This window comes from Callithrix jacchus, chromosome 12, assembly GCF_049354715.1.
Source record: "Callithrix jacchus isolate 240 chromosome 12, calJac240_pri, whole genome shotgun sequence".
NCBI lineage: Eukaryota > Metazoa > Chordata > Mammalia > Primates > Cebidae > Callithrix > Callithrix jacchus.
This window is the reverse complement of record NC_133513.1, coordinates 69,540,469-69,565,848: the sequence shown is the minus strand read 5'-3', so window position 1 is coordinate 69,565,848 and position 25,380 is coordinate 69,540,469. Positions and strand designations below refer to the sequence as shown.

General features: G+C 39.8%; 1 protein-coding gene across 28 annotated transcripts in view; it reads right to left on the bottom strand.

Moving 5' to 3' along the window:
- RHOBTB1 (Rho related BTB domain containing 1) overlaps positions 1-25,380 on the bottom strand; it is a 134,334-nt gene that overhangs the window by 23,265 nt on the left and 85,689 nt on the right. For 18 of the 28 annotated variants that reach the window (XM_078345862.1, XM_078345867.1, XM_078345865.1 and 15 more), the window contains 3 exons: positions 21,281-21,482; positions 20,527-20,630; positions 2,439-2,624 (listed from right to left, as the gene is read on the bottom strand). In XM_078345862.1, coding sequence (XP_078201988.1) covers positions 2,439-2,624; positions 20,527-20,630; positions 21,281-21,472 — 482 coding nt within the window. In that variant the 5' untranslated portion in view covers positions 21,473-21,482. Of the gene's footprint in view, positions 1-2,438; positions 2,625-8,431; positions 8,489-20,526; positions 20,631-21,280; positions 21,483-25,380 lie in introns of all 28 variants that reach the window. The other 10 variants (XM_078345874.1, XM_078345872.1, XM_078345875.1 and 7 more) reach the window with 1 other exon arrangement.

The following is a 25,380-nucleotide window of genomic DNA, read 5'->3' as shown; positions in this document are numbered from 1 at the left end:
AGTCCTTATATAACACAACTATGACTTGGCAGCAGTTCTGTTTTAATTTCCTTTGATTTCACAAAGCCCCTGGAATAAAGTCCATATCCTTTAGGCTGGCACACATTTACAATCTAATCAAACCCTAGGAGGACAAAGTTTTGGAAACAGTAGACTCAGTACAGTGCTGGAGTTATGGCATAACCATGGTAAAGGCATAGATGGTTCCAGAACATGGGCAGGAAGGGCTTTGTTGTGACACTCATTACAAACACTTGCTTGATTCTAACACACACTCTTAGGAACTTATCTTCTTATATCAGTATTTAGCCTTCAACAGCAAAGGTAATATATAGAACAGGCACTGGTCTTAGGAAGAAAAAGATGATACTGGAGAGAATTTGAATTTGACAACTTGGATGGATAAGAGGGAAAATTATAGGGTGTTGATAAAGGTGGAAGGTAAGTGCAGGGAAGAAGGTTTAACTTCAAAGTTTGCTCCTGTGGGCATTGTGTTCCTTGTTCTTAAGACGGGCTTGAAATTTACCAACTGATGAAACTCTTCAAGGCTTAGTTCAAATACCAACTCCTTCACAAAATCTTCTTAGAATTGCTCTGCAGAAGGGACTGTCTCCTCTACTGTTCTCAACAGCTCTGCAGCTCTCCTCCAGTCCATGATTGGGAGGCCTGATTATCACAAGCTACTCTATACAGCAAGTTGCCGAGGCAGGGCAGTCTCTCATTCATTGTGGTCTTTCTAACCTATATGTGGCTCCTAATATTCAATTCCTAGTCCATGCACTTAAGAACAGAAAGATTGTAGAAACTGAATATAAAGTGTTTTTAAAAATTTAATGCAAAACATACCTAGAACACCAGAAACTGTGTAAACAAAGTACCATTTACTTTTGCTTGGAGAGCATAAAAAGTTGTGTCAATATAAAATTTTGTAATAAGCCTATTAGGTAAACTCAAAATAAGGGTTTTTTGGTTGCTGTTTGCTTTTTTTTTTTTTTTTTTGAGACAGGCTCTGTCACCTGGGCTGGAGTGCAGTGGTGCAGTCATGGCCTACTGCAGCCTTGTCCTCCCAAGTTCAGGAGATCCTCCCACCTCAGCCCCTCAAATAGCTGAAACCACAGGTATGCACCAGCAGGCCTGGCTGATGTTTTTTAATTTTTAATTTTAATTTTTGTAGAGATGTGGTCTCACTATGTTGTCCAGGCTGGTTTCAAACTCCTGGCCTCAAATGATCCTCCCACCTTGGTCTCCCGAAATGCTGGGTTTACAGGCGTGAGCCACTGTGCCTAGCCTAAAGGAAGGTATTACTATCAAAATTTTTTGAAAAGAAATGCTCCCCAGCCAAAAAGGTCAACATTAAAAAAAACATAAAACGTTTTTTATAAAGGGAATTTGAGGGAGCTCACATTTTAAGAAACATATTTCCCCTTATATGGTTTGGCTGTGTCCCCACCCAAATCTCATCTTGAAATATAGTTCCCATAATCTCCAAGTGTCATGGGAGGGACCTGGTTAAAAGTAACTGAATCATAGGGTTAGTTCCCCCATGCTATTCTCATAATAGTGAGTAAGTTCTCATGAGATTTGATGGTTTCATAAAGGGAATCACCCTTTGCTTGTTTCTCATTCTCTCTCCTGTTGCCATGCAAAGAAGGACGTGTTTTCTTCCCTACCGCCATGATTGTAAATTTCCTGAGGCCTCCCAAGCCATGCTGAACTGTGAGTCAATTAAACTTCTTTCCTTTATAAATTACCCAGTCTCAGGTATCTCTTTATTAGCAGTGGGAGAATAGACTAATACACCCCACCAAAGTCAATATCTGCATTTTAAATATAGTGAAACAAATTCTCCTTCAAGTTGTATTTTACATTTGTGACACTTAAAAATATAACCACTAGAGACATTTAAAAAGTTGTATTTGTTTGTTTTGCAACTATAGGTCCAAATGATTTTCAAAAAGCGGACACTGTCATCTTGAGAATGAAATACTGTAACAGGTTGGACTAAGGAATACAAGATGAAAAACACTTCAATACATGTGTTTGTATAAATCTGATGTTCCCTGGGGCCCAGATGCCTCTAAGTGTTAACTTTATTGTAATAATCACAATTTCAAGGATGACATTAGTATGAGTAACCAACATTTTGTCTAATACTTTACACTTTACAAAGTGCTTTTATTCACATCCTTTCTAATTAGAGAATTTCCGTCAAGTGCTGGCCAATCATTTGACAAAAATGAGTTCGGACACCAGAGATGAGGGTGCCTATTAGAAGGGCTCAGGGCACACCCCTCATGATTCATGGGCTGACTTAATGCCCAAGGCTGATTGATGAGATCCAGGAATGCTGAAGAGCGGAACGCCAGGCTGCAGAGACACCTGCTGTCTATAAATCTGAACTTGGCCAGAACAGGGAAACACTGAGTCCCTTGGCTTACCTTGCTAACGGGCGCCTGGCTCTATTAACAGCTTCCAGGTCGGCATAGCGGAGATCAAGCTGGCACCCAACGAGGACAACGGGTGTTCGAGGGCAAAAGTGCTTGATTTCTGGATACCACATGGTTTTCACATGATTTAGGGAATTGGGATTAGCAATCGAAAAACAGAGGACCACAACATCGGACCTAAAAGGAAATCACAAAAGAAGCTTTTATTGCCTTTTAACATTTTGTTTTTTCTTTTACCCTTGTGGTTCCTCCCAAACCCCATCCTTCTAATGCCATCTCATGTCACAATTAAAAAAAAAAAAAAAGACCAGATATTAAAACACATCTCGGAGTCATGCAAACAGCCTGGTAAGCCCCCACATTCCAGCACCAACACAGCCTAACAGTTCATTTCCGTATCGCACTGCAGAATGCTGATGCATTGACGTTTCCAATGAAGTTATTTTATGGTAGAGATGGTTACCCAAACTTGCCTCAGTCCTAGAACCACAACATGCTGAACTATTTCTCTTCATCAAAAGAAATAGTTTCAAGAGAAAAGAAAATAATACAAACTACCTTTTACCAGTTTAAACAACATAAAGGTGATCATGATTCATCCCAATGAGATAAAGCAAACAGTTTCAACATTACTGAAAATGTAACAAGTATTTGCTGTACAGGGTCAGCAAATACGCAGAAGGATTTCTGCCCTTCTTCCCACTTATGCACACATGTAGACAGCATAGCCACTTATCTGTTTCCGAAAAGAAAAGTCCTGAATTTGCAGGAATTTTGACTCTTTACTAGGTAAGGCAAGAAGGTAATATTTAACATGTAACTAGGCAAGAATTAGACTGATGGCTAACAAAATGAGAAAATATTGGAAGCAGATTTTTCAAATGTTACATGAGATACAAAGCAAGTATATGGGGAAAAGAAAAACTGCTTTATCGTAAATTTTGAGATAAGGGTCTTTCACTTTTACATAATAACTTACCATTCTAGAAGTCAAATAACTATTTTGCAAAACAGTTGTCCAACTATGGTGTTTGATAAATAGCTGCTAAAAGGTATCTTTAATAGGAATTATAAACCATCATTCTAGGTTAAAATGTGCTGAATGATGACTTTCAAAACACTGAGGCAAAAGGATATAAAGAATAGGAGAAGTTATGCCCAAGGATTCAAGACTATCTTGTAGCTAAATTCAGAAATAAACTCTTACAATTTCATTAGATGTCAATTTATTGCATTTATTGTTTATGTAATGAGAAGAATCAAGTCGATGAATGAAAACACCTTCTTTTTAAATCATTAATGAGCTTTCCCCTCTACATATCAATGAAGACAAACAAACATATGCAGGCAACCATAAAATTTCTAAAAATAATCATTTGCAATGCAGAAAACTGCAGGGTGCTTACATTAAATGTAATTCACAAGCTGTGTCTTTAAATTTATATTCAAGAAAAGCTGCACCAGACCACAATAAATAGAGGAGAAAATCCTGGGATTAAAATATTTCCAAATTATACAAGAGGACCTAGGACTTAAAGTAGATGAATGTATTAATCTGAATGTTTAGAATCATCTTGAATAAAGATATCAAAGATCCTTAGATGCTGGGATAATATAAGTGAAAATATGCATAACTATATAAATAAAAAGGAAACATGTCTTGTCTTTGGGATTTGGATTTACTTAGTGGAATATTCTGTGCTCAGTCTTAGTTACAATCAGCATAAATAAGAGTATCCTGTAAAGCCAAGAATGCTTTGAATTTTACATTTTTTATGGGCTGAGTTTTCTATTATTCATAATCCTATTTATATCAGGTATCTGATGAGGCTCTGCTGTAAGCTTCATCCTGATCATAAAATAAAGCCACCATGAATTTTGGCACAGTGAGAATAGTACAACAATATTCAAGGTTCAAAATTATAGAAAAAGAATTGAAGAAATATATACAGCACCTAAATGTGTTATAGTATGTATAAAATAGTTCTAATTGGTGCCTTTTCCTTTTAAGGCACATGGCTCTAAGGGAACTCATTCTCAGAGCTTAATTTATATGACAGACATGTAGCTAAATGTCAATTCTGTTCTCGAATTTTATGATACAGCATGTGAGGTTTTGAAATCAGAGCTAGCTTGGTTGTCAAGGTTACCATGATAACACTCATGCTATTGAACACATACAAGTTGCTATCCAGATGACCTGTAAACAAGTACAGACAGGACCTTGGGGGTTGGAAAAAGGGAATCTTGTGATGATAGCAGCATAATGCCATCACATAATACAGGTCCTGAGGGCCCAGCTTCTAACTATGTCACATCAATATCTAAATGCATGAAATGCCATGGGGAAGCTGGAAAAATAATTCAATGCTCTGTAAATATTTCGCCTCGAAATGATGATAGTTAAAGAGAAGAGGTTGTGTTGAGAGCAGTACTACCTCTGAAGATAAAATAACAAATTATTGAGTCAAAATTCTATTTGTATATCAGAATAAAAGTCTTCTTTTTCCTTTCACCTTCACATCTAGGTACTATGAGAATCTGTGCTCATTATTTCACACTAAAAGCAGTTAAAAAATAAGATCTTTTTTTTTTTTTTTTGAGACAGAGTTTTGCTCTTGTTGCCCAGGCTGTAGTGCAATGGCATGCACAATCTCCGCTCAGCACAACCTCTGCCTCCCAAGATTCTCCTGCCTCAGCGTCCCGAGTAGTTGGGATTACAGGCAAGTGCCACCTTACCCAATTAATTTTGTATTTTTAGTAGAGATGGTGTTTCTCTGTGTTGGTCAGGCTGGTCTCGAACTCCTGACCTCAGGTAGTCCAAATGCATCGGCCTCCAAAGTGCTGGGATTATAGGAGTGAACCACAGTGCCCGGCCCAAGATCATATTTTAAGTACCACATTGCTTAAATGTCTTTTGGTTAACCCTTGTTGATCTAAATACAAACGCATTAAGAAAACTTTATATAAAGATTATACAGAATTCTATTCTTAAGATCTGCCATATGAATGTATTTCCCTAAAACCAATTCTAACCAAAAGGCTGAGCATTAGGAATGAATGGACACAGTAATAGAGCTATAGAAAGATGCTGCTTTGATTCATTCCTTACTAACATTCTTTTCTAATTCCTAATTCTCAACGCATCAGTATCCTCTGTGATATAAACACATATACAATCAAGTAACCATTTTTAGAATGCCAATTATTCCCTCTAGATTTTGAGCTTTTTTTTTAAACTAGTCAAAGAAAGCACAAGACCTGCAGCTAAGAATATCTCCAGCTTTAGGCAGAATTCCAAGGAACTAGAGATATTAAATAACTTTTAATCAAAACATTCATTCCCATGTGGAGACTGTTCAATGTCTGACATAAGCTCGTGTTTAAAAAATACCATTCCTCTGAAAGATAAAAAGAAAAAGGCAAGTTCTAGCATTTCTATTTCTATGGCTCTGTTACATTTTTTAACTTTGAAGAGTCAGTTTAAAAATAATTGGGAGCGGTGAGTGTGATGAGGACATTCTCACATATCAGGCAGTAGGGTTAGTCTAGATATAACCTCAGAGGTCCTGTTTCAGCTGTAAAAAGAATTGAATAGGATTTAAATGAAGTCCTACAGCTATTTGGGGTAGAAAGCATAAGAATTCAAGAATGCAGAGGCAGAGTACAGGGTACATGAGGTTGTAAATTCCAGAATCTGCATACTGAGAAGGAGTAGGAAGGGGTTTGGAATGTTTATTGTACTCATTTTTATTAAATATTTAATTTTTTACTGGGCTAAAAAGCTTTATTAGAGAAAACCAGAATTACAAAGGACTTAAGGGTATATGGTATTAGCTGCTTGCCTGTGGAATGTTTATATTTCAGAAAAAAAATGACTTCTTCTTTCTAAGGAGAAAATACCAATCTGAACATTTCACTGGGTACTAACACATCAAATAATGTCCATGAAATAATGTTTTGATTAGTCAAGTCAAAGGCAATCTGAAATAAATCGAAATGTTGAAACAAGTGGGCATCTTGTTTCATGGAGGAATGGGAGTGAGTCAGAGAGACCAAGTCCTCCCAAAATGCCTGAGCTGATAAAGCCAAGCTCAGTTCCATCAGTTTTACTTCATATATTAAACAAACATAAAAAGCATGTTATCTTTCGAGGGGAACACTGGCCAAAGATAGCGTGTGAAAGATTGGCAAGAATATCTGAATAACATAAGGAGTACATGCAGAGTTGGGACTAATCTTTGTTGGAGGATTAAAGAAAAAAATCCAAACAAAGTGCATCTTACCCACATATCTTGGCCCTTGCTAGACTTTGAACAGCAAAATACCACACATGTTCTCAGAGACTGTCTTTATAATGTCTACAGTCAAATATAGCAGAGTTGGTGGGAAAAGACTGGAGAAGCTAAACCTCTTTTCCAATCTGAAATACCAAATTCATCCTTCGAAGAAGTGGTTGGAACAGGGTAATCAGTAACAAACGTTTACTGTTAAATGAATTTTCTTCTAAGTTCTTTCCTGTCACAGCAGTACTGTCTTCTTAGTCTGACTTTCCCTTTCTAGTCCCATCTACTTTGCCACTATCAACCAGCTGAGGAGCCGTGGGCCCTGGGTTTCCTTACCTGGTTAAGTGAAAGGATAATTCCAGCATTATCTTTTTATCTAGAAGCTTCAGATCAGGTCAATTTTACGGGCAATGAGAAGGATAGTGGACTCTATTGCGTTCTCCAGAAAGCTGTGAGTGGGATAGCCAAATGCCCTTCTCAAGTGTGTCTGGGTCCGGTTGGGTCTCTTGCTACACTAACACTTGGTGACCAAGAATGAGCTCATAATTATATATAATTATTAGAATATAGAATCTGGTTGCTTCTCCGATCTTTTCCCACCAACTCTGCTATATTTGACTGTGACGTTATAAAGACAGTCTCTGAGAACGTGTAGTATTTTGTTGTTGAAAGTCTAGCTAGGGCCAAGATATGTGGTTAAGATGCACTTTCTTTGGGACTTTTTTTCTTTAAAGAAAAATAATAACATATGTCCCAACTTGGCGCATATTGCTCTGTTGCCCAGGCTGGAGCGAAGTGGCTCAATCTCGGCTCATGGCAACCTCCGCTTCCCGGATTCAAGCAATTCTCTTGTCTCAGCCTCCCAAGTAATTGGGACTGTAGGTGCCCAACCATGCCTGGCCAATTTTTTTGTATTTTTAGTAGAGATGGGGTTTCACCATGGTGGCCAAGCTGTCTCAAACTCCCGACCTTGTGATCTACCCACCTCAGCTTCCCAAAGTGGTGGGATTATTGGTGTGAGCCACCACGCCTGGCCACTAATATTTACCCGAGTTCTGCTTGAAGTATCCCCTTTTAACGTACATTTGTATAAATTATTTTTTTCTGTGTTAGGATCCCACCTCTTTATATGTCATCACTGACTATTACTTATTTTTTTAAGGGACTCCCATATCCAGTATATGGGCAGACATTGTGGTCACATTTTAAAGGGATTCTTTTTTTTTGTCACTGTGCATGAGTCCCCATCTGGTAAAGATTCAAGTAGGAGTGTCTGACCTCCTTCTTTGGGGCTTCAAGCTTCTTTCTCCCTGCTAGTAACTGAGGTAGGTTCTTTACAGAAACATTTTCAAGACCATCCATGTAGACAACATATCTTTCATGCATATAGTCTGACAGAGCTATGCAAACAGACAGATCAAAACAGCACAAAACAGCTGGGAGCATGGCAGAGAAAAGGAACGTGTAACACGTGGCTTTGGAAAATTTTAGTAGGGGAGCAGCCCAGTGTGTATGAGATGCAGAGGGAGTTGTCAGTGATGGGGTACATAACCACCAGGAGATGAATGGCTGTGTAAGCTCATACTCATGGAGGATGGAGAGGCCTGTAGGGGTGCGCCTGGCAGGGGATCTGGGGAGAGCAGGGCAGAACCATGCAGCGCCCCGGATGTGCGCAGAGAAATCAAGTCAATACTTTACCAATAGCGTCAGGCTTCTTAAGTACAGATGTTATGTGGGGAAAACTGTCAAAACATCCTGAAATATATCCAGATTTGGGAGTGATTAGCATGTGCAACTATTTTTTTTCCACGCCCGCATCTACATGTTTAGTAGGAAGCAATATTTTAAACCAGTCTTCCACCACCCTCTGAAAGTGGGGCCAAAGCAATGCATGCTCTTAAGTGCGGGGAAGTCACATCAACATCCCAGCAATGCCACCAAACCCTAAGATAGATAACATTAGGTTGGTGCAAACGTAATCGTGGTTTTTGCCATTACTTTCAATGGCAAAAACCACGATTACGTTTGCACCAACCTAATACTTGAGTCTTAGAAATGGTTGGTTCTACCATCATAGTACAAATATCACTGGGGGCAATGGCCCTGCCATTGTTGTGAGTTATCATCCAATGAAATCAGGCCACTTTCCACTCAAAATCTTATTTTCTATACTTGGTAAACCATATTCCCTTAGTGTATTCTTACACCTCACGTAATTATCAGAAGTTGAATACATGTAAATTTTGCATGAAGCACAGATACTTTATTAAAAGAAACAGCTGAAACAGTCTCACTTAACTCCTGGTCAACAAATGCAGGAGGCGCTGACATAAATAAGACTCGCTAAACAGAAGAAGGTGAAATTGTGGTAATAAATTCCCTTCCAGCTCCACCTGGAGTTCACATCCCTTTTTGGCATTCTCTGAAGTTAAACTGCTGAGGAACCTCCTTTCTACATATTTCATTTTTTCTTCTGAGGGCAAGTTGGACCCATAAGAAAACTTCAGCATCAGCTACAATGCTACATGGGAGGTCCCTGGGATTAACCTCCCTGACTCTTCTGAGACCAAACTGTGTAAACCAGCAAGATCATTTGACCATGATGAGAAAGGGACTCTACCCAGGTTCCTTGGCAATTCTCTTTGAACCGGTAAAGGTGCCAGGAATGGTCAAGTCACTTATCCAATATTATTCATCAACCATCTAATCATTTCTTCCAGAAATAGTAACTGAGAACCTACTGTGTACCAGGCACTCTTCTAGACACTGGGAATAGAGTGATTAGTAAAAGACACAAACTGCTGTCCTTGTTGCACTTGTTCTCATGCTTACATTCTAGTGAAGACCAACAACAAAAAAGAAAAAATATCTGAAACAGGTAGTGCTAAGTGCTAATTAGAAAATAAAGCATGGAAAGGGGATGGAGCAAAAATTGCTGTTGAAACTGACGTGGCTAGGGAGGGCCTCGCTGAGAAGGTGACATTTCCAGAAGCCCTGGAGGAAAGGAAGGAGTCAATATGGCAGTATCTGGTGGAAGAACCTAGCAGAAGAGGAAGCAGCTAGTGCAAAGGCCGGATGTAGGAGCCTGCCTGGGGTGCCTCCCTGGAGGAAGAGACCATGCCATTCTGCTGGAATACAGTTGTGAGGAAAAGCTGGAGTTTTTGAGCAGAATGCCCGGATATAATTTATGTTTGAGCAGTGTCAGTCCCTTGCTCTAATGAGAACTGACTAAACTGGTGGCAAGGTAGGAATGGGGAGAGGACAGAGAGTATCAGGGATAGGGAGCGAAAGGAAGGAAGAAGCAGAGGACTGGTTAAGAGGTAAGAATCCAGCGAGAGAGGATGGTGACTCTGCCGAGCCTGAGAAGGGTCCCCTACAGGTGGAAGTGGCTGCATTCTGTATACACACGCTGAGGGTATAGCCTGAGGACCAGATGTGGAATGTGAACCAAAAGCATTCAGAATAGTGCTACACTTTTTGCCTGAGCTATTTATTCTTGCTTCCCTGTTCCGGGAACTGACACCTTGAGTTCAGCATTGTTAACACTGAATTATTGTTTTTGTAGCTGTCATTCCCACTGTAGTATGAGGTCATTTTCAGGGATTTTGTCCTGTTCCTATTAGTTTCTCTCTCATTATGTACAACTCAGTGTAAGAGAACAGGCCCTCAAGGAATTTTTATTAAATTAAAAGGCCTTATGGGTATCAGAAAGTAAAACCTGCATATGCAAATATGTCTGCAGACTCAAAGTCTAAAAGAGATGAATTTAGGCTTAAAATAAGTCAGAGAATCATTTGGAGCTTCAGTAAAGAATGAAAATAGAATGTGAGCCATTACAGCTCTTCAGACTATTATTGCTGAAAGACTGCCACGTAATATCTCTGGTATATGGCAGAGGTTAACCGGTTAATCTCTATATATTTTAATTATTTGAATTTCTCGAAAAAATCTCTTTATCCCATGAAATTGGATAATTTCATAACATCAGAATAATAATGAATGAATAATTTCTTCCAGGAATTAGATTATCTCCAGAAGCAAAGGAAATGTAAAGAAATAGACTGGTTACTTGCAAGATTAATTCCAGGTAAGTTACAACAGAATTAAGGCTTAAGGTAGGAGTAGGGAGAGGCCAGGAGGTCTATAGACAGGATGGTCTATTACACAGACCATCTTGCTTTTTAAAAAACACACAAAACAAAGAAATCACTAAAAGGATAGTCAAGATGATATATCAAAAAAAGAATTCACTAACATGCTTTCTGTGTCTGCAACTCAGAACTTCCTCCTTCTGACTTATCCTCTCTAGGCTGGGGACAGAGGCATTTTCGGTGGGGGGGATAAAGTGGTGGAATAATTCTGAAAGTCTAATCATGGCTAATATTAAAAATTACTGGTAGAATTGTTGTTAAGACTCACAAAGGTAAATATCAGTGAAAGTGTTCTATAAACTGTTAAGTGCCAATTACTGTCAGAAAAATGTAATTATGGGTTCAAAAATCACCAAGAATATATCTTATATGTTGACTTTAATTAGAATGGCAGAACACTTTCATCAAGAGATCTTTTCCTTTTGGATTACCAGCTGTGTCCTTTATTGATATGGAATAACTGAAAGATAGGTAACAGAATTATCCACTGAAGACAGGCAGAATTATTTAATAGTCTCTTTCTTTTTACCACCGACTTTGAAAGGAAAAAAATGTATGGCTGGAATATATTTCTTCATCAGAAAGTTCCAGTATAAACACATCACAAACTGATGTTTTCTCTTCTTTCATCATGAAAAGTCAACACACTTAGTTGTATTTGACCCGAATTGTCAAGCTTCCTGTTATTAAGCAGTAACAGAAAAAAACTGAAAGGAACACGGAACACAAGACGTTAATGTACTGAACAATGCGTATATACCGTATTCTCTTTGCCCATCACAGTGGCCTCATTAATTGCACTCCTGTGGCCTCTCTTGGGCCCATCAATGCTTTTCTGGGCTGAGCCACAAAGGAACCAGCCACATGACCGGTGCTTGGGCAGCAGCCAAAATCCTTCCTAGCCCTGGCACATGGGTGAGCCCCAGGCATCAATCAAGCCCTGTTGCTATCTCATTTGGCACTCTGCTTTCCAAGGACAATTTCATCCTGGGGACAAGGCTGGGTCAGGCATAGGAATCCTAGCTCTTTTGCTTTTTTCTTCTGGGTGGAATACAAGATGTACCAGTTCAGAGTGGGAAGGACCGTGTGGGACAGCAGGCTGAGGGTGGCACAGAGGATGGTACATGTATTTTCTATGCACCAGATGACTTGGCTTCACTGCAATTCTATGCTTGGGTTCTTTAGTACAGAATCCATAAACTTCCATCACAGATTTAACTTTTTACATTATTTGTATGCATGTAGCCTAATGTGTATCTGTTTGTTTTGGATGATTACATAGCAGCAATAATCCACCTTTAATTGTTCTACTTAATGCTCTCATCTTTAGGCAAATGGATTAAAAAATATCTCTCTATATAATTATTCTTAAAAATTATTCCTGTAAAGATTTTGAAAATGATACCCAGAGGAGAAAACACCTATGATTGGAAAAACATTATTATTCACACAAGTAATTCGCTGTTTAAGAATACTCATTCACGAAAGACATTACCAAAAAATTTTACAGGTCCCAAAACTTGGGGAAAACAAGGGAGGATGTGAGGGTGTAGCTGAGTGTAACTCTCTCCTTTTTCTCCTGGCTTTGCAGCTGATCTTTCCATTTGCTAATTCACTAAGGAGAGGCTAAGCACCAGTATTTTCCATCTCCATCGCCTGCAGGTTAAGCCATTACTTGTTATTCTTATTACAAAAGTGCACATATAAAATTCAACTTAGTAAAATAATTTGGCATTTGTTATAGGACTATTTCCTTGTCGATGCCTTAGAAGATCCTGGAACATATGAGGCAGATTTGTTGACTCATCGATCAAGCTTCTATGAGGTACCAGGCCCAGGTATTAGGGATAGAGAGTAGAAAGACAAAATCTCTGTTCTAAATATACTAGGATAATAGGATAAGGGAAATGGGCTAAAATTAAGGAGCCAATTTTCCCACATTACAGTTATTGCTACAATAGAGATTTGCAAAGTGTCATATGGGAACACAAGGAGACACCTCACTTGGATTCTGAAGGTGACAGAGAGGGTGGGGAGAGTGCAGAGAGGAATTCTAGGAGTATGTGACACTGGTTCTAATTCTTAAAATATGAGTAGTGATTAGCTAGCTTGAGGATAGGTGGAGCAGGGGCCTAAATTCTAACATAATGCATGTTTGTGGGTCTTGGGGGTATGAAGGACACAGAACTAACAAATACTTTGTTATGTCTGGACCAAGACAAAATGTTGGGAAGGCAGGCTGGGATTCAATCCAGAGATACAAACAAGAATGGAGTCTCATGCCCATGGTCTATTAACCAACCCCAATGAGAGGACACACCTGCTCACTCAGCTCTCCACCCAACTTCCAGTCAGAGTGACTGGGTACAAAATGGTCACATTTATGCTCCCAGAGATTACCAATCCATTCTCCAGTTCCAGAATGAACCAGCTACAAAACACAAAATTGTTACTATTTGATGAAGAAACAGAAAACTTTCACAGAACTTGGTGTTCTCTATTTGGTTAACACAGGGTATCTGGTGAAACGTTTCTTGTTACACGAAGATATAAACATAACCACAGACTGAGAAACAGGCCCCTGGGTCAGACTATGAGGTTCTATCTCTGAGAAAAGGGAAGCAGCATGATTTTGTTTGACAATATGACAGTGGCCCATCCTTAGCTTCAGGATTATATAAATATCTCGTTTCTTATATTCAGCTACTAAGGATCTGGTTACATTTTTTTTTAAGTTCACATAGTGATTTATGTTTTCAGTGGGAACTAACTTACAGGTCCATAAATAATTAAAACACACATAGTCTAACATGCAAACTTTTCTTCATGTATCATAGACTATTTTGTCCATATTTCTCTTCTTTGTTTTTTCTTTTTTGAGACAGGGTTTTGCTCTGTTGCCCAGACAGGAGTACAGTAGCACAATCCTAGCTCACTGTAGCTTCCATCTCCCATGCTCAGGTGATTCTCTCACTTCAACCTCCTGAGTAGCTGGATTACAGGCGTGAGCCACTGCACCTGGCCTATTTCTCTTCTTAAATAATTTGTATTGAGATATAATGGAAATATATAAAATCTGCATATTTGTTGTTTGATTTGATTTTGACATATGTATTCCCCCTGAACCATCATCATGATCAAAATGACAAATATTTCCATCTCCCCTAAAAATTTCCTTATGTTCCTTTGTGATCTATCCCTCCCCTCCCTCCTCTTATCTAGGAAACCAGTGATCTACTTTCTGTCACTATAGATTGGGCTGCATTTCCTAGGATATTACAGAAATGGAATCACAGTATGTGCTCTTTTTTGCTTGGTGCCCCTTACTCAAAAGCTCTCTCTCTCTAATTGTCAAGGATTCTTCCCTTCTGGCTGAGGCTTGGTAATCAGGTAATTCCAGGACAGTGTTTACCAAAGTGGGAATGAGAGGACCATCTGCCTCAGAGTCATCTAGGTACTGGCTAAAATGGGCTGATTCACCTCTTCCAGAACTCTTACATCAGAATGACTGCTCTCTTCAAATAGGAGAGCTAGCAGTTTTAACTTAACCTCTTAGGAAACAACTATTTCTATCCCTTAGTTCAAATTGCTGCTTTTCTTTATGCATTTCTACTTTTTTCTATAATCTGAGCAATTTTTAGTTCTTTTTGTTATAGCAGCACACTGAACTGAATGTCTTTAGGACACAAGCAGTAATGATTTTCCAAGGCCTCTTGGTACCATATATTTAAAACTGTGGTTTGGATTACTTTTCCACAAAAAGCACATGCATTACTAAGTTGCTTCCCTTTGCTACTTTGCTATCCAATTATAAAGTCTGCCATTAGGGCCAGGACTTGAGTGAAGAAAACGAAGCACTTGCTTCAAGTGCAAAATGTAAGAAGGTACCAAAAAAACCTCAGCAATCCAGATGAATAATACTTAAAAAAAATTCATTTGGCCGGGCGTGGTGACTCACGCCTGTAATCCCAACACTTTGGGAGGCTGAGGCGAGTGGATCACAAGGTCAAGAGATTGAGACCATCCTGGCCAACATGGTGAAACTCTGACTCTACTAAAAATACAAAAATTAGCTGGGCATGGTGGGGCGTGCCTGTAATCCCAGCTACTCGGGAGGCTGAGGCAGGAGAATCACTTGAACCCAGAAAGTGGAGGTTGCAGTAAGTTGAGATCCTGCCACCGCACTCCAGCCTGGTGACAGAGTGAGACTCCATCTAAAAAAAACAGACAAACAATTAAATTAAGGCCAAAAATCCACGGTGGACAAAATATCAAAATCTTAAATAAAGTCAACATCAGTAACAATGCCATATTGTGTCTGAGGCAGAAGGGGGAAAAAAAACCAGCAATGGTAATTCTGTCTTTTTAAGATTATTACTGTTTACATTTTATGCCCAAGGCGAGTGACTCCCTTGGTACGGCCTGGTCCACCTCCTGGCCCACTTGAAGTTTCACTGTGCAACAGGCTGTTTGCCATCCTAACATCATCATTACAATGTTATTTCTGCCCCAGCCTTTAGAATGTGCTATGAACATTAAGAGAGGACTCAAAATGCTCTATCTAGACATATTCACTGATCCTTACTTATTCCCTTGCCATAAAACACAAGCACAGCCAATCGCAGGCAAAAATACAAACACCAGTCACTACAGTCCTGAATTTTTTAAAGAGCCTCAACTGTGCATTGAGAATGTGGTATGTTCATTCGTGTCTAATTACATGTACCATCAACATGAAACCAGACACACAGAAACCGTAGCTCCGATTAATGTTATCATTTAAAACATGTATTGTACTTCTAATAGAAACTAACAATGTTTGAGAAAAATCAGTGTGTAAGAATAAACTATATAATAAGTGGGTTCCAATCGGACTAAAAAGATGCCCAGAAATTGCCGGGGATAAGAGCAACTACAGTGGTTCTGAATGTTTTAGTTAAATGGTTTGAAGGAAACATGCCAAGATTCCCATTCACTCTCAGAAAGTTTGCTTGGATGTATCATTTTTACTGACAGCAAAAGGACTCATGTTCAGCTACCTATGGATGCATACAAAGAATTAAGTTATTTGCTGTGGATTAAAGAATTTAAGAGGAGCACTGGAACATCAGAGCTGGTGATAGATGGTGAGTGCTGGTCTTCAGGGTCCACATGGACTGTGTAAGATCTGGACTGTATCAGGAGGAAATTTCAAGTAATGTTATCATCCATCATCATCACCAGCTATAACAACAAGGATGGGGAAGATATGGGCTTTGGAGTCAGAGAGACTAAAGAGGAAAGTCCAGCTCCATTGTGTCCTGGCTGTCTGACCTTGGCCCTTTTTTGTGCCTGTTTCTCCAACTCTGAAATGAGCCTATTTTGCAGGCTCACCACAGGAATGAAGCAGGACAGGACAAATGCAGCAAGTAGCACAGGCCTGGCCCATGGGGCATCCTGATGAAACCGTAGTTGTTGTTACCACTGTCAGCACCACAGGCTTAATTCAGTGTCTGAAAATTCTCTGACCTGCATACAGATCAATGAAGGAAATATTCTAGGGCCAAAAAACAATAATAGAATCTGTAATTATTTACATGTGTATGACTAGATAAAAGGGACTGATGTGGGTTGGCTGTGTCTCCACCCAAATCTCAAATTGTAGCTCCTGTAATTCCCATGTGTTACAGGAGGTATCTGGTGGGAGGTAATTGAATCACGAGGGCAGGTCTTTCTCACTCTGTTCTCATGATCTTGAATAAGTATCATGAGATCGGATGGTGTTAGAAAGGGCAGTTCTCCTGCACATGCTCTTTCTTGCCTGCCTCCATGTAAGATGTGACTTTGTTCCTCCTTTGCCTTCCACCATGATTATGAGGCCTCCCCAGCCACATGGAACTGTGAGTCTATTAAATCTCTTTTTCTTTATAAATTACCTAGTCTCAGATACATTGTTATTAGCAGTATGAGAACTGACTAATACAGGGACTGAGTGGCCAGATTCCTGATAAAGACAGAGCCCATACTGTTTGCCTACATTTTCAGTGCTAAGTCCCTAAATGTGGACATTTCATTTTTATAAGAGCTCCAGGAAACAACTCTTGAGTTGAGCAACATCCCTTTAAGAAGAGGCGCTTTCCTTGCCAAAAAAGAGCAACTGATCATAGTCACGGTTACTATGTACGGTTTCATGCCTGACATTTTAAAAGATCCAGAAAAGAGCTTCAAAAGTTCATCCAAAAGTGGATATAAAGTAGGTGGTGGGGAAAAGGCCACAAGAGAGCTGGAGTTACTCACTCCAGAGAAGAGAGGGTCGACAGACTTCAAAGTGCAGAGCGTTACCAGCTCATACTACTCTGTTCCCATCATCTCCATGGAATAGAAGGGCTCCTATCAATACTTTTTTTGGAGACCTGGGTAATTTCCCTTCCTGAAGACAAGAGGTCAACCAGATGACCTTTTGAAATCTCTTCTAGTTACAAGTCATGGCACAAATCTGAAAGGACACACAGAAATCCAGCTCACCAACGTAGGATCCCAGTAGGTTGAGGTGGCATGGCACAGTGGCAAGAGTGAGAGCCAGGAGCCAGGCAGAGTGGGTTGGAGTCTTCCTCTGAGACTCACTTGCTGGGCAAATTTACGATAGTAAAAGAACTCAATCCTTTACTCAATGGTAGCACCAAAATCATCTCTGCCTCCTACAGTTCCTAAAAGGATTAACTAATCTTGACAAATCACCTAATGCATTGACTGGCACACAGTAGGCTGTTGATACATTGGAGCTCTTATTCTAATTGGCTAAAAAATGGGTAGAATAGTTGCATTTAAATCATGAAGAGACCACTAACACTCTGGTTACACCACATCAGAAACACTGCAAATTCAGATTGGCCAACTGCCTACCACTGACAGCCCCTCATCCCACAGAATCCCCTCTGCAAACTAGAGCTTGTCCATGCCAAGTAATGTTTGAGGCAGCAACTTATTAATTACCTTTTGGTATGAAGCAGAGGAAACCAAATGCAAAGTCTAAGACATGTTGGTATAAATCTGGCTTCTATCACTGTCACCACAAGAATCAAATTAATTATTTAAAAAAGGTTTCAAATACATTTACAAATATAGGGAATGTATTTCACATGCCTCAAAGTTTATGTCTGTGTACATCCCATTGAATCGTATTTCTCACTAAGTATAGTAAAAATGTGAGTCACAAAACAGGTTTGCAAAACAAACTGATTGTCAGAAGCTGTAATTATGATTCCTCTCCTTCAAGAATGATATAAAGGTAAAACTTGAAGTCTTTAAGAAATTAAATGGTTCTCCCACAGCAGGAAAATGTATGGGTCAGAGACCTATACTAAATAAAAAAACTCCTACTTCTCTCAGGTTTTTCCATAAAAATGTAACTTTTGGGCATTATGTCAATGTGATATTTACATATTTAGTATTTACAGAAAGATGCCAGAGTGCAAGAAAGAGGAGCTCTGGTTTTTGTTCTTTAACTAGAGGTGGGGTCTGTGGTAGGACTCCTGGAGGCTGGGAGGAATTGGAAAACAAAGGAAATACAAGGTACAAACATGCACACGAAGTGAGGCCCTAAGGAGAACGTGGCCAGAAACACGGGCGTGTTCCTGAAGCCCCTCTATGTTGCTCAGAGAATCAAATGTGGCTTGGGGAGCACTTCCTGTTTCCAGCAAAGGGATAATGGGTTACAGTTGACAGAACCAAATGTCACAGACAAGGGAGCAGAACAATGCACTTTGAACCGATGCAGTCACAGGAAAGAGCAGCTTATTTTTGCTGGGAGAGAACACACATGCAGGCGTGGCATGTTGTATTGTAAAATGACTAGCTATGTCAGGGAGCTGAACGAGACCCAGCGTGGATCTATGAAGGCCATTGTGCCATTAAATAAATGCTACACAGGAATCTCACAAGATAATGAAGGAGCCCTTCTATAACCATAGCACCAGCTTTACACTGAGGGGTCATGTTAAAATTCAGTGTTTGATATGCAAACATTTCATTGTTGTTTTTTTTTCTGTTATTTTCCACAGAAAATATGACAAATTTCATAAATGTCTAGAAGCAACAAACCACAGAGCTGTTGAAATAGTTTCTAGAGTCTAAACCCAAATATTTCCATTAAGTCATCATCAGGCCCATCATTTTCACGACATCTTTTTAGAAGCGGGGATCTAAAAGTCCTTTGAAATCAATTGTATTTATCCTCACATTGCCTAAAGTCGCCATTTTTAAATCAAGCTTCCTCAAAACCACAGATGTTACAAACCTGACTGCCTAGCAGTGATAAGCAGCTTCATTTATAATTGTCATTTTTACATGTAGAACAAATGGACAAAAGAAAAAAGCAAATGGTAACTAAGATAACAATAAAGAACATTATAGAAAGAAAAAATCCAGGATAGTCAAGGAAAAGAAACGTATCTATGATACAGGATGCTAAGTTCAAAAGTCCTTGTTACCAAAAGGACATTAACATCGTGTTTTGCTTCCGTATCTCTCTTTCTAAGTCCCCTTGGAAAAAAGTGGTCTAAGTCACAGATTCTTTCAGTGTGTGAAATATTTCCTAGGAATAGGGTAAACTCTTTCAGTGGTTTATTTCCTATTAGACCACTTGGATAAATGCCAATAAAAGTCTGTTCAGAGAGCTACTGGCTTGGAAAAATACAAGAACCTTCAGCAATGCTTATCTTGATATAAAGGAGTAATTCATGTGCTTGGAGTGTCTAACTAATAACATCCTGTAAGGTAATCCTTAATATCAAATGATGTTTGATATTAAGAGACAACAAGGCCTTGATATCTACATTCTACATTTAAAATGAAATGTGTTTTTATAATTAAGTGGTGAAAAAAAAGTCTCTGCTAATCCACATTTTAATAACTATCACCCATTCACTGAGAGAGACTTTAAGTTACGGTGGCAAGGAGAGGTTGCTAAATATTTTAAGGCACATTGAACATGTTCCTACCCATATTAATGTCCTTCTAGATAAGTTTTCCCATTATTGGAGTTTTTCTTCTTTTTTAGAAAATAAAAAATAGCCATTTTCTCCTTTTTTAGAAAATAAAAAATAGCCAAAACAAAAAAATAGTGTGTCCGTTTATTTTGGAAATCTGTCTTGTGAAGGATTTCAGAGATATTTTTCTTTCTTTTTAAAAACGACCTTCTAATAAAAACAATAGACTTTTCAGATAACATAAAACCCAAAGCAAATAACATTAGACTCTGCCAATATGGTCATGAAAAGACCAAAGAGTCCTTCTGAAGTAGGGTGACCAAGTGCTAAAATAACTTAAAACATTCTAACAGAAAGCAAGTGAAGAGTTACTCAGAGAACCAGCAATCAAAGCAGCCTGCAGTTGGAGGGTGCTACAGAATCCTCATCTAGCAAACCTTACAGCTTGACCAGCACTGGTTGTTTTCAGCACAGTACTTCCTGAGTGGCAGGGCACACTGCTTTTCTTGACATCAGGAAACAATACCATCCTTTTTTTTCTTTTCTTAGACACAGTGCAGAACCCAACACATTTCAAGGCCATGTGATGTGGTTTTTGTTGATTTGTGAACCAGCTGCTGGTTTTGAAAAGGAAATTGCACTCAAGCTCAACTGTGCTGTACTAGTCTTGGTTTACCTGCCATATGCAAAGCGTCTGTCTTTGTGATGATCGCCAAAAGTATCCCAAAGCCTGAGAGAAACACTCACTTCATCAACAACATCCCGAGAACGCTCTAAGACCTGCAGGAGAGAGAGAGCATCTGTGTTCAGTGTCAATCAGAAGTTTCCTGGGAGAAGCATGTTCAAGTCAAGACCCTCAAAGCCCCTCAATACACTTGAATTTAGTTTCCTTATTCTAACAGGATTTGAGCTAAGTCTTAATTCCCTTCCTGGAATCACATGTCTCAATCCTCATTCAGGACACCAGATCCATAGTCTCCAGTTTGCATTTTTTTTTTTTTTTTTGAGATGGAGTTTTGCTCTTGTTGCCCAGGCTGGAGTACAATGGTGCGAACTCGGCTCACTGCAACCTCTGCCTCCTGGGTTCAAGCAATTCTCCTGCCTTAGCCTCCTGAGTAGCTGGAATTACAGGCATGTGCCACAATGCCTGGCTAATTTTGTATTTTTAGCAGAGACGGGGTTTCTCCATGTAGGTCAGGCTGGTCTTAAACTCCCGACCTCAGGTGATCTGCCCATCTCAGCCTCCCAAAGTGCTGGGATTACAGGTGTGAGCCACCACGCCCAGCCTGCTTTTGTTTTTGCTTGTGGTATTAAAAGGTTAGTTTTGTTTTGAATATGCAATGTACCCACGCTCCTCCTTCAGAAAAAATCAGACTGGCAACCAGCAATGATGTGCCCTAGGGATGCTAAAGACACTCTGTGCATCTTACCTCCTGGCACACGCGGTACTGGTCAATCGCCCACACAGTTGGCACGTGGGTGGCTAGCAGCTGATACTGCGTGAGTGTGGTGTTGCACGCTCTGGCACAGATCAAGCGCGTCTTCCCCACGGCATTGTCACCCACGACCACACACTTGATGGTTTCAACGTTGGGTCTTTCGTAGTCCATGTCAGCGTCCATTTATAAAACTCTGTAAGAAGAGAGTGAGCACCGCAGTAAAGACACCAAAGTTTTCCAGAGCAATTGAAGACGTGAGAGGTTCAGGCAGTTTTGCCTTCGTCCAGCCACTTCCTTAAAGATGCACAAGACAGGCAAGAATGTTTGGAAGTTCATATGAAGCCTAATTGACACTCAAGTTTTCCTTTTATATCTCACACAAGTACAAAAACACGGGACTGTTATTTTGACCCCAAACGGTTTATTCCCGTTAACATGTTATTTTCTCCTTGGTTTTCTCTAAACACAACCTGCCTACTGGAGCTCCATTCAGCCACTGTCGGGACAGCTGGCACACATTTATAGCTCACTGGATATTCACGTTGGCCTGCTAGCAAGTCTGGTCACCTGTAGGGCTAAACTTCAACATTGGGGCGATAGGCAGCCTTGGCAATACTAGCATCTCTTTCATCACAGTATCTCCCATTAGCCAATATCTGTTGTTGAAAAGCAGTTTTCTATAGGTTCAAAACTATCATGGGGACTTAGGAGAATCCAAAAGTGCAAGCTGAAAGACTAGCTGATGTCACAGGAGAGTAAACTGTTAAGTCTGAATTTAATCAAATTAACTTATATTTATTTATATTAATCAAATTCATTATATATATATATATATATATATATATATATATATATATTTGAGATGGAGTCTCACTCAGCCTGGAGTGCAGTGATGCAGTCTCTACCTCCTGGGTTCAAGCGATTCTCCTGCCTCAGCCTCCCAAGTAGCTGGGATTAAAGGTGCCCGCCCCCATACCCAGCTAAGTTTTATATTTTTAGTAGTGATGGGGTTTTGCCATGTTGGCCAGGCTGGTCTCAAACTGCTTACCTCGAGTAATCTGCCCACCTCAGCCTCCCAAAGTGCTCGGATTACAGGCATGAGCCAGCATGCCCAGTCATAAAAAAGATATTCTTAAGAGGGCCCATAATAAAGCAAGATTCAAAAAAATTATCTTCTGTGTTTTCATCAAGAAATCTGAAACATATGGCAAAGAATAATTTTACCAGAAGAGTTACTTTGGAATCGTCTTGAAACCATCAAAGAAGGTTTAAATGGGGTTGCTGATGAGAGGCCAAGAAAAAAAAAGCACCTGCCAGTTTGCGCTTTCCAGGGACAGGACCCTCCACAAACAGGGGTGCAGTTGCAGCTGGACACAAGACCAGTCATGTATGATTTTGATATTTTAATTAATTAAATTATAATTTAATTAATTGTAGACTCTCTTTTTGAGGGAGTCTACCGTTAAATGAATAAAAACAGATACTATTCTTGATCTTAGACAAAAGGCCGATAAGCAATGGAAGTCCATTTTTTTGTTTGTTTGTTTGTTTTGTTTTTGTTTTTTTGAGACGGAGTTTCGCTCTTGTTACTCAGGCTGGAGTGCAATGGTGCGATCTTGGCTCACCGCAACCTCTGCCTCCTGGGTTCAGGCAATCCTCCTGCCTCAGCCTCCTGTGTAGCTGGAGCTACTTTTTGTATTTTTAGTAGAGACGGGGTTTCACCATGCTGACCAGGATGGTCTCGATCTCTTGACCTCATGATCCACCCGCCTCGGCCTCCCAGTACTGGGATTACAGGCGTGAGCCACCGCGCCCGGCCGGAAGTCCATTGTTAAACTGAGAAAGAGTGGGTAAAGGGTGTAGACATTCAATTTTAAGGAGTCAGTAATGATTTTAATGGCTATAGTAAAGAAACTGTTCAGAGTAGCGCCTAACACATAATTGGGACGAAAGTGTTTGTTTAATTCAACTGATGTGAGAAAAATGATAACTTGGATAATATGAGATTAAGGGCATTGACAGGGATATATAGAAAGAATATTAAGAAGAATTCTTTTTCACATTTAGGACTATTGGAACATGGACTGTCTCAGAAAGTGAAGGGTATGGAACTGTCGACTATAACGCCATCACAGGAGGTGTTAAAGCTGAGGCTGGAGAATGATTTGGCAGGAATGGAGTAGAGTGATTCAAGGAACAGATGTGTGCTTAGGTTAGGACTGGATCCGTAATTCCTACACTGTGGAGAGTCTTGAAAGAGTCAGATACCTGTCCACCTGGCAAATACTTATCCTGAACACCCTGGGTGGGGACAGAGTCTTTAAAAATCTCCACTTCTAATAATCAACCAGGTGTGGTGACTCCTAAAATTGATTTCTTGAAAATTTAGCTTTAAACTTCGATGGTTTTCTTAGTTACCCATCTAACGGTATAATGTAGCAAAAGCATGAATTTGGTGTTAGACAGGTGGACCCTAAACAAATCCCAGGGAGCACTTGGCACCGTCTGGAGAGACAGCTGGTTGTCACTTGGTGGGGAGCTGAGGAGGGAGTTCTTTTTTTTCTATTTTTTAAGACGGAGTTTCGCTCTTATTACCCAGGCTGGAGTGCAATGGCACAATCTCAGCTCACTGCAACCTCCGCCTCCTGGGTTCAGGAAATTCTCCTGCCTCAGTCTCCCGAGTAGCTGGGATTACAGGCACGCGCCACCGTGTCCAGCTAATTTTTTTAGAAGATCAAGATGCTGCTGCTAAGCATTTGCAATGAGCAGGACAACGCCCCACAACAAAGGATTATCCAGCCCCAAGTAATACAGGGCTGAGGTTGTGAAACCCTGCCTTAGAAAGATGTGAGTTTGAATCCCAGCTCCCCCATTTTCCAGTCATTGGACTTTGGGCAAGCTGTTTGTACTTTCTGAGCCTCAGCCTCCTCATCTCTTAAGTGGGAATCATGATAATCCTCATCTCTTAAGGTGGTTGTGAGGATTATGTGACCGGACGAATTAAGTCCTCAGTGCAGTACCTGCCACATTGATGGTTTCAAAAATTATAATCAGGATGCTGAAGATGAACGCCTTCAGATGACAATGAAATTGAGTCAGGTGAAAGGCCAGAATTAGATGCAAACTCATAAACCTAATAATGACAAAGATCTAGAAAAAGGATACAATTTGGAAGAATTAACCGAACAGTAACTCACTGAAAATTAAAGAACACAGATACAAGATGTGGTGCAATTTATCTTAAGCAAAGAAGACAGAAAAAGTTTTGGGTGTGGAGGGGGCAGGGAGGAGGTCACAGTTAATGAAAAGATAATAGAGTTGGAAAGATGGGTTAAAAATGCTAGTCTGAGGCATTTCTGAATTCCAGAATAAAAATGGTAATACTTAACACTCTCTGACAAGTTTCTGGTGACATGAGCATGGGGTAGTAGCCTGAATCAGAAAAACAGATTCTAGTTGGAGTCTCACAACTTTGGAAGCGGAGGTCCATTACTTTAAATGTCCTCAGTGGCAGAAAACCTTACTCTTTTAAGGGTGAATTTTATTTTATTTTTTGATAGATAAATGCCACAGAGAGCCAATCCTTAAAATTTGGGAGAATGTTTAGACTTAGTAAAAATGGAGAATAGGACACTAAAATTATAGAACTGGTTTTCTGGTTGGCTTGCAAAGTAGCCCTGATAGCAGCCCACAAGACGGGTTCCCTCAAATAATCTGAATTATACCGGCACTTATGAAATGGCTGTGTCACTTTCACTGAAGGTGGCTTTCAGAGTAACAGAAGCTCTTCTAGTTTCGTATTAAGGCTATGGTTACCAAAACTATCATTACTTCACTTATTTTTAGACACTCACATGTAGTCCTAAGAAGAATTTCTGTGTCAAAGGTGAGAATAACATCCGTTGGTCCTCTAATCCCTACCAGTTTCCTCAAGACCAAAGCGACTGCCAAAGGGGCTGACCCTTGTACAAAAGGGATAATATGTAAGGGAAAACAAAAGGAAGTACAGAGTTAAATATTCATGGCCCAGATCACTTGCTACAGATACAAAATTTCCAGGAAACATTCATTGAATTTCCAAATACTGAAAA